This window comes from Haematobia irritans, chromosome 5, assembly GCF_050003625.1.
Source record: "Haematobia irritans isolate KBUSLIRL chromosome 5, ASM5000362v1, whole genome shotgun sequence".
NCBI classification, from domain to species: domain Eukaryota; kingdom Metazoa; phylum Arthropoda; class Insecta; order Diptera; family Muscidae; genus Haematobia; species Haematobia irritans.
The window spans coordinates 176,057,325-176,067,696 of record NC_134401.1 but is presented as its reverse complement, the minus strand read 5'-3'; the positions used below and the strand labels follow the sequence as shown (position 1 = coordinate 176,067,696).

General features: G+C 32.7%; 1 protein-coding gene across 1 annotated transcript; it reads left to right on the top strand.

Moving 5' to 3' along the window:
* Window positions 1-1,311: 1,311 nt before the first annotated feature.
* Window positions 1,312-6,252, top strand: Pgant1 (Polypeptide N-Acetylgalactosaminyltransferase 1). Its single transcript, XM_075313026.1, has 5 exons — window positions 1,312-2,267; window positions 3,414-3,816; window positions 4,010-4,131; window positions 4,199-4,441; window positions 4,501-6,252. Exons 1-5 carry the CDS (start codon window positions 1,585-1,587, stop codon window positions 4,892-4,894), a joined length of 1,845 nt encoding a protein of 614 aa, XP_075169141.1. The 5' UTR covers window positions 1,312-1,584; the 3' UTR covers window positions 4,895-6,252.
* Window positions 6,253-10,372: the final 4,120 nt, after the last annotated feature.

Sequence of the window (10,372 nt, the reverse complement as noted above, 5' to 3'; positions counted from 1 at the left end):
TGAATATTGAAGGAAAGTAGAGGGAAAAAACAACATCTGTGGATCAATAACATTCAACAGTGGACCGGCACACGCGATATCACAAATCTGCTAAGCGTAGCCAGAAACAGAGAGACTTTTGTCTCTGTGGAGTCAATTTTGCTCGACTCCGGAGTCGACTCCAGCATTTCTTATTAACCTCGACTCCGGAGTCGACTCCAGGTGGTGTACCTAAATCTCATTTTAACAGTATTCCAATTATAATTTTAAGGTGTAGTGTTCCAAAAATAGACCGATATAAGTATTCTATTTTGCCATATGTGTTTATATGTCCTAAAGAACCCTAATTTTAAATTTTGATACGACTCGACGACAAATCTCACCATTTTAGGGATGTAAAGAACTCTCCATTTTAATGTCAGGCCAATAAATTAAAAAACGACACAAGACTATATAGAGACCACATCAAAATATGAGTAGATAACAATCTCCAGAATATGTATTTATAAAAACAAAAATTTTCAAAAAATAATTAGGCTTCTAGAAGTTTAAGAAGTAAAATCCTGGTATTAATCTATATAGGCATTTTATAAAAAATAAATCTATATAAAAAAGAACAAAAAGGCAACATTCGAAAATCGAATGTTGCCTTTTTTATAGAAATTTATGCCCTTTTCCTGTACATCGAACGAAAGCTTTTGATTTTTGATTTTTGTTCCTTTATTTCGAAAGGCAAGTCACTTTATATTTTGTTGTCGAGTAATAAACGAACATATACAATATGTATCAAGAAAAAGATAAAAACATTGTTAGCATTTGAATGAATTCTCAGGCCAAAAATTTTTGATAATCAATGTATTCTCATACAAATGAAAAGAACTTTCAAAAATAGAAAAACCCCAATTCATTTGAATTCGAGTGACTGCCTTTCTTGCGAATGGGTTTTCGTTCGATATACAGGAACAGGGCATTTTTGTTTTAAACATTTGATGTTTTTCATCTGTTGTTTTCTAAGGCATCTCAAATCGCTTTAAACTTATTTTCAAGCATCAACATGAACAATTTAGAAAAAATATCAATATCAATTTCAAACACATTAAATACAATTGTTGATTGTGAGTTGAATTTAAGTTGAGAATAGGTTTTATTCTCAATTTGAAGTTGTGTTGCATTTGAAAAATGCTTGCCCTTCTGTGGTGTGTGTTACATCCATAATCTAATTGGATTTGTTGGCACGTCTATGTTACTTTTATTCGTGGCCACAAACAATCCAATATGTTGACGTTTTCGAAAAATGTGTAATCGAATCAGCTGGGCCGCTTTGTTACACACAACCCGAAGAAGAAGCAACAGATATGGCTGGTTTAGTTTTAGGACTGGTTTAAACGGCGAAGATACAAGAAACTGGATTTGAGAGCGTTCGTCGCTGGTGTGAATCAAAATACTGTTGGAGGTGTCGACGTGCTTTGTTTTCCCAAAGTGCCATCATTGTGTTAATAAATGAAGAGCCTCGTTCTTAAAGCGTTTTGGTAGAAAAAAACGAAAGTTGTCCAAGTTACTATTAACTGTGGTTATATCCACGTTACTAATGTACAAGATTTCAAAATGGTTTTCCGTTTTCGTTCGTTTTATGGCAAAGTTATCACATTCGTGGTGGTGGCCCTAGTTTTTATTCTATACATCAAGGTCCTTAACGTCGAGGACCAAGAAAATAGCAATTCTCCGGAATTTGAAAGCTTTAAACCGGCAGCATACAAGCAAAACCATCACCAACATTATCAAAAGGAATTTGATGACAGTGAAAACGAAATACCACCACCTCCGCCAGCTCATAAACCAAATTCTCCATATGAGTTAAGTATTATTGCAGATCTCAAGAAGCAAGAGCCGGGTTTGGGTGACAATGGGAATGCCGCGTATCTAGAAGGAGAAGCAAAGATACGTGGCGAAGAGATTTACAAAAAAATTGCACTTAATGAGGAGTTAAGTGAACATATTAGCTATAACCGTTCTTTGGGCGATTCTCGACATCCAGGATGCCTTAATCAACATTTTGACATTAGTTCACTTCCCACCACCAGCATTATTATCATATTCTTTAACGAGCCCTACTCCGTTCTTCTGCGGACCGTTCATAGCGCTTTGAATACGTGCAATGAACGCCTGCTTAAACAAATAATCCTTGTGGACGATGGAAGTACCAACGTAGAATTACATGACAAACTGGACTACTACATCAAATCCCGTTTGCCAGCGGGAAAGGTTATTGTTGTTCGTTTGAAAAATCGGTGAGTATACCAGCGATATAGGTCATTTTTTTAATAAGATAGGCTGTTGGTGTTTTTAACGAAAACTTCATTTAAATTTGATTAGACACTCATGAATTAATTACGTTGCTCAACTTTGGTATTTGACTTAGTGGTCTAACGCTCAATGACGAAATAGAGACAAGATTGGTTTGTTTGAAAAAAAAAACAAGTCTTCTTTCAATAGCATTGCGATATCATCGCCTCAAATATAAAATTCGAGATGTTTGTATGGGCCATAAACTGTTAAGATTAACTATACTAGACACTGTTTTAAGAGCATTTTATAAGTGGTAGCAGACGCGCAAGGTCGCATAGTGTTACTCTATAAAAAGCGAAAATTTAAACACCGAACACGGTTGTGACCATCAAGTGGAGTTTTCTCATTACAGTCTACTTTTAATAGCCATTTAGATGCTAAAAAGACTGTAACCATTTGCATATTTTCAAATTCTCGACAAATGTCATGTTCCTGTTGAATATTTTTAAATGCTAAAATCAGAACTTTCGATGTTTTACGTGACTTTTAAAGCACGGCTTGGGGGAAATAGCAGCATGTTACCTTAGGGTTGCTTTCTCAATATTTAAAGAAAATTATAAAAATAACTTACTTCAGAATGAAAACCATTTGCTTGCACTGTTTCTTCGGAATTCAAGTCAAAAGAATTGTTGATCCATTGCTTCTTCGTCTGTTGTTCCACAGTTACAAATATTTTATTGTTAATCTTGTGGCCTCTACGATTCAATGCTTTTGAAAGTAAACTACGATAAAACATATCCATAGCTTTTGATTAAATAAACCTACGAAATAACATTTATTTTACATTTGGGAGAAACAAGTCTCACCCAAACGCCGGTACTAAGTTTGTGTTTCACAAGTGGAAACCAAAACTGAAAATAATAATAGAATGTAAAAAGTGTATTATTGCACTAAGTTACAAAATATTTAAAATTGTGCAATTTTATGCCACATAAGAGATTCAAGACAAGAAGAAGAATATGGCATAGAAAGCAACACGGAAAAGATTTCTGAATATGTAATTTTCAATATTTTAATTTCACTTTATAATATCTAATGAACAACTATTAGACAGCATTATAAAAATAAGTATTCTATTCTATTTTTAGTTTGGGTTTAATACGCGCTCGATTGGCTGGGGCTAGAGTAGCCTCAGGTGATGTTTTAATATTTTTAGATGCCCACTGCGAAGCAAACATTGGATGGTGTGAACCGTTGTTACAACGTATTAAAGAATCTAGGACTAGTGTACTTGTGCCTATCATAGATGTTATTGATGCTCAGGACTTTAAATATAACACAAATGGGTATAAATCATTTCAAGTTGGTGGCTTTCAATGGAGCGGCCATTTTGATTGGATATCAGTTTCCGAAAAGGAAAGAAAACGACAACAGCGTGAATGTAAAGATCCTGTATTGGACGTTTGTCCAACGTGGAGTCCTACTATGGCCGGAGGACTTTTTGCTATGGATCGAAGCTATTTCTGGGAAGTTGGGAGCTATGATGAGCAGGTAGGTAAACACACAGGAAGACAATGAAAGTGATCACTATAGATCAATAGACTTACCACAGGTACATTGTCTTTTCTTTGTAACTTACTCGAGCCACAACCCACTGTATATAGCCGATTTTTTTTTTTTACTTTCACGAGCGTATAGTTAGCCAATATTCTCATCTTTCTTTGAATTTTCATTTTTCTTTTAGATGGATGGATGGGGCGGGGAAAATCTTGAAATGTCATTTAGAATATGGCAATGCGGTGGAACGATCGAAACAATACCTTGTTCGAGGGTAGGTCATATTTTCAGAGATTTCCACCCTTACAAGTAAGTGCGATAATTATTCATACTTGTTACCAGAGTAGACATTTCACCAATTTACGAACTCATTTAGATTCCCAAATAACCGTGATACACATGGTATAAACACCGCTCGTATGGCTTTGGTCTGGATGGATGATTATATCAACATATTCTTTTTGAATAGACCAGATCTTAAATTCCATCCTGATATTGGAGATGTTACCCACAGGGTTATGCTACGAAAAAAGTTGCGTTGTAAAAGTTTTGACTGGTATTTGGAAAATATATATCCCGAAAAGTTCGTTCCCACGAAAAATGTTATTGCATACGGAAGGTGAGTACTGTGACATTCGAAAATGTTTTCGCCAATTACATTGGATTTGTTTTCTTCAGAGTCCGTTCGTTGCACGCCAATCTATGTCTGGATGATTTGCAGCAGAACAATGAAAATCCCTACAATTTGGGTGTATATGCCTGCAGCAAAGAAATCTCAAAAACGCAATTCTTTTCCTTAACAAATAGCAAGGTCTTGCGTAACGAATTATCCTGTGCTACAGTTCAACACAGCGATTCGGCGCCATTCCAAATAGTAATGACAAGTTGTTTAGAAGGCGATGATTACAACGAAAAGTGGCAATATTTGGGCAACCGCTTACGGCATATTCAAAGCGGACTTTGCCTTGATCATCGTGGTCTTCATCAAGGTGATTATGTCCATGTGGCTCCCTGTGACCCGCTTAGTAAGACCCAGCGTTGGACCATAGACCATGGAGATGAAACGTATTAATAGTAACGAAAATGCCATACCCCCATGTTCTGGTTTACAAATTCGAAAAAAAAAACAATTTTTGAATTAATATAACGCCTGAAACATCCCATCTTTTGCCATGGAATTTCTCTCAATTAGATTCCCTATCCATTCGTATTATATATCATTGTGGTTCGAAAAATAGCGATTGCATTTTTTTTTTTGTGTTTGCAAATTCGTATACCACGGGGAATAGACATTTAAGAATTGGGTTTGCTATGTGGCTCAGGTGAAAACTAAATTGTCTTTATTCGACTGCTTGTTTAAGACATAGAGAAAACAGCTCACCCTGATTCCTACTACAACAAGCATCACATCTATTACATAAATTATTTATACTTGTCCAAGACCCGACACCTCAGAAATATTTCTTGGCTTCATTCATTTAAAGTTCTGACGTGACAAACGAAACATCCCGTATTATCTTGCGAACAATTTTGAGAGCAAAGTATCAAAATTATTAGACGAAACTAATTCCAGAAATGGAGTATTATTCCAAATATAGGATTCAGTTTGATAACTGAGAAATGATTCCATCCTGAATCCTTTGTAAATACAAATGTAAATATGTGTCGCTACATATGTTGCACACATTGTCCCTAACGAATTAAATTTAACCCTTTTGGTTGAATTTTGAAGGCATTTATTGAACATTTTGCTTAACACACAATGACTGAAAAATGAAATCCATGTTTTTGACAATTTTTTTGAGATTTTTGAACGTTTTAATTGTTTGGAGTTTCATATTTTGAGTAATAGTTGATTTTTATCCAATTTCATCAAATGTCTACACAAACAAAATTGCCATTCCATTGAAAACTGTGAACTAAAAAAAGGAATGAAAGGCTTCCTCAATATATAGTCATTAGTTAGAATATTTTTAAAGAAACATGCAAACCTATATGCATATATGCTTAACTATGATTAAAACGAAACAAACATAATCCTAAGGACACTACCATACGATAAAAACTGCAAATATATACTATTTTTGTAAGCATATATCTATATATATATACATATAGATTCCTAAGTATATGTACTAAACATACAAAGATTTATATTTTAATATGCTTTTTTAGATGTATGCAAGAAACTAACTCGTGCACCGGTACGTTCTGCTGTTTATAGCAAAATATAGCGTATATACAAGTATATTAGCCCAATCCTATTCCTATTATAAGTGGGTGTATGAATCATGAATCTCGATTATTTGTCAATTGTACACTTAAATAGTACTATAATTTTTTATATTCAGCTTATCGTAAATAGATAATAAGTGCAAATTTAAAACTAAATGATTAATAATAAACTAATTTATTTAGATTCAAAAACTAGTGATTGAGTTTTACTCTATTGTTGTACACATTAAGGTGAGTACTATGTTCGGTTTTTCTACCAAAACACTAAATTCACAGTACAAAAAAAATGTAGACGATTATATTTTTTTCATCAAGTCTTGTCAAATTATGGATTGAAAAGAAGATCCAAGGTATTGATTGCGAAACATTTTATATTTTTAAAGTGATTCAAAAAAGTTACTGTGAAAACAAGCTGATTTTTGGCTTGAAAACTGAACATAGTACTTACCTTATGGCAGAAAGAATGGTCACCGAAAGTAATTTTCCATTCCAAGTGATTGTTTTCGTCTTCCTGGTAGCCGGTGATGGAAGTTAATCCAATTTTTGAAATCCAATTCGCCAGATGTCAGTCCGAGGGATTTTTTTTAATTTGATATCATTCAGCCCTTTATTTCAGGCTCACACATACTATTCACTCCATTGTGATACCAGAGTGGTGTACTTCTCTCTTATGAATAGGTCCTGCCCGATTCTATGTTCAACTCAATGACAAGGAGTAACTATCACGTATGCGGCCACGCTTCATTCGACGCAAGAGTTTGAGAAAAGAAATGTAATTCAAAAATATATTTGGGGTAACGATACACATCACAAAACGCTCTCCAAAATAAAACCATTTTTGTTATCGATTGTATAATTAATATTCCTTTATTTAATATCTTTTGTTCGTTATAATTTTTTGCTTTGTTTTAATAATATTCATTACTGGTTTGTCTCTTTTACCTTTTCTTAAAATAAATAATTATTTTTTTAGTTGCTTCATCATTTTCAGTGTTCTTAGTTAAAATTATTTTTGTCTTGTAGTGGTAAATTAACTTTATGACATTGAAATGAAGTTTATGCTGGCATTTAATTATTTTTACAATATAATGAGAGAATAACATTTTCCTTGATTTTTGTAAATTAGTTAGATATTTGAAATATTACTCTTAGGTTCCACATGAAAATTTCTCATTGCTTCATAAGAAAGCATCGTGCGACGTTTATTAACTCTTACTGCCAATCGATTTCTCAATATGTTCAAGTTTAGGTCCTTGATACATTATGATCAGGCTTTCAAACGATCCAAATGGTCCAGTTGCAAGATAGTGGAAAATCTTTTGAAAATACTTCAATGAAAGGGTCAATTATTATTCTGGAGTAAGACCTTGCTGTTTCTCATTGGAACAAGAATGATCCTTTCATACTGATCTGTGCATATTGCAAAATAATTTTGTTTTGAAACAAGGGATCGTATTTGTTCTGCCTTGAGAAAAAAATCTTAAATCACTTTCAAAGTTTAAAAAGCAACCTTTTGATTCTGATTAGAAACTCTAGAACATAGTATCCGCCAATATAATCCGTACTCGCCTGTGTTTCCTATTTTCATATCCTATGCAATGAATAAATTGTAATTCGACAGTAATGATGGCAGCTGTCATTTTTATTCTATTCTCGAAGTACGGTAGCATTGCACACAAAAAAATATTATTTGTATTCAATCACGAAATTAATTGAACCAATTAACTTTTAATTGAAATCATAGAAATGATGGTATCATTAAAAAAAAAATATTGAAAGTCCACTAAAAAATTAATTGATACTATTAATTTTTGTGATTGATTTTTGTTTCAATTAAAAAAATTGTTGAATCAATTAAATTTTTTATTGAATATTTTTTAAAACTCAATTATGACTTTAAACATTTGAAATAAATCTAAACGGAATTTGTCACCACAGTTAAACCAACACTCAATTTGCAAATATAGGATAGACAACATCAAGTTAGTGGTGTTTTCCGAAAAATGTATTAAGTAAATCCGAAAATGTTTGAAACTGATATTGGTCAAATATTTGCACAGTGTGAACTTACCGCAAGCAAGTCTACTTATTTTTATTTCTAATGTTAAATGCAAGATGCCAAAATAAGCAAGGACTTGGTAAATCTTCGACTATGTTCCTCAACTTTCCATGACCCGTAATTATGTTTTAAAAATATTAATAAAAATCTGTAGTAGTAAGAAAACTCCTATTATCATGATATGAAAACAAAGTTAATTTAAGGAGCCCCGCAGAACCATTGATGCTAATGACAACAAGTTAAGATAATTGTAAATGGCTTTAAATGATCATTGTAAGCTAAGCTATTACAAACACCCTGACAAATTTCGATCGGTTTGGAATTTATAAATCTTATATGGCACTTGTACGACCGCACCCAATTGTTTAGCCTGTGTCTTAGATTTCTGGAATGAAGCACGCAATTGATGAATTGAAGCTGTTTTTAGCTAGCAGATTTGTTTGCTAGCTGATAAGATTCATTTTCGTTTAGGGAATTTCAAATGTTCTAATTAAAATTTTGTACAAATTTCAACTTTGAATTCTGTAGGTAGTTAACATTAAAACTTTGTGCTTAAATGTGTTTTGCTTCCGGAGAACATGTGATTTTTCATAAATATTTCTTATGAAAGTCGCCTTTGTATGGCGTTTTTTGGGGGGAGAGTGACGGTTGGAATACGTACTATTATTTTGAAAAAATTTATTGCAATGTTTTGTTTTTTTTTTTTTTTTTTTTTAATTTCGGATGAGAACATAAGATAGCCAGAATGGAAAAGTTAATATTCTTTCTTGTACTCACGTGTTCTAATTATAGTTACTATGTACTATGCAGTTATTTATTTATTTATATATAGAAATTCGAAAAATTCGCATGTGGAGGGCACACAAATGCATTTGTAAATATTATTCGACTTTGCCGAATATATTTATTCTATGTAGATGGTGTGGGTGTGTGTGTAATAACATTGGACAATTACATAAATATCTTATTTTCATTTGTCGTGTTCTAAGAAACTTTCAATGGACATTTGCTTTATATATAATCTGTGTTCATTTTATAAAATGGAGGAAACGCAATGCCTGAATAAAATACAATATATGTATGGGCGTACATATAATTCAAATGTACTATGTCTGACAACTTTTGACTGTGAGTGTGGTGCAGTGTATATTGTTTGCGAATTTGTGTGTAGGGTTGGAGTATTATGAGTAACGATTTACTGTTTGCCTCAAATTACTTTCGAATGACAGGCTTGCCTTTCGTTAAGCTTTTGTTCGTTTAAAAGGAATAGCAAATCATGTATATGTATGTATGTATGTATGAATATATAAAAATATTAAGAAATTTTGTGTATAACACTATTATGTTTAAAATAATAAAGAAAAATACATTTGGACGTTTTGTAAGATTTGTATTTTTTTTTTCGTTTTGTTTTATTTTGGTAATATACTGAATTCAAAACCCATTCGCAGTTCATTGGAGAATACGATAAATATATAAATAACACTTTATTGTTGCAGTTGCGTTTTTTTTTCTTTTGTTTGTTTGATTATTATTAGTATAATTTATTTAATCAACTCTTGTTTGGATGGATACTTACGTAGAACAGTTTTGTTGTGGCTGTATGTATGGTTGTGGGTGTTTTTTTTTTTGTGTAGTTTGTGGTTTTACTCATTTGAATTATCCTTGAGTATATCTGGGGGATATCTAAATTTGATTTATCGTTTAGAGTGTTGGGTGTAATTCATAGTTTGCTGCTAACGTGCCTTCCTTGAAGATAATATAAAGGATCGAAGGACATAACAATGTTTCTCGAAATCTATTTCGATTTATATGTATGTATATGATTTGTTACAACATGGTTTTTCTTAATTTCACATTTCAACTACACTCTATAAGACGATCCTGATATATGCTTATTTAAGCTGTTTGCAATAATCTATGTCGTATCGTATCCTTCGTCTAAAAATGCCTTGCGCTACTACATTGGTATGGATAAATTGTTCATGTTCTTAGACCTAAATACAGTTGCTTGCTCTATAGCTATAGCTTTGAATAGCCTTCAGTTTCACTTGCCTATTTTATAGAGTGCTATTATTGCTTATCTAGTTTATGTATTGTAATAATAGTAAATGGTAATTTAAATTTTCATTTAGTTATGACTGTATGATGATCAATCCGCAATCCGCAATGATCGATGTTCGATATTCGATATTCATGTCGTGTTATGGAAGCAAGACTGCGGCATTACCGTTTCCACTTACAGTTGATTAAAAT

Bases quoted from the DNA above. Each gene is read 5' to 3' on its own strand.
- Pgant1 (XM_075313026.1), top strand. From the start codon at position 1,585: ATGGTTTTCCGTTTTCGTTCGTTTTATGGCAAAGTTATCACATTCGTG. The intron at 2,268-3,413 runs GTGAGTATACCA...TTCTATTTTTAG, and splicing joins GTTGTTCGTTTGAAAAATCG to TTTGGGTTTAATACGCGCTC. The intron at 3,817-4,009 runs GTAGGTAAACAC...TTTTTCTTTTAG, and splicing joins TTGGGAGCTATGATGAGCAG to ATGGATGGATGGGGCGGGGA.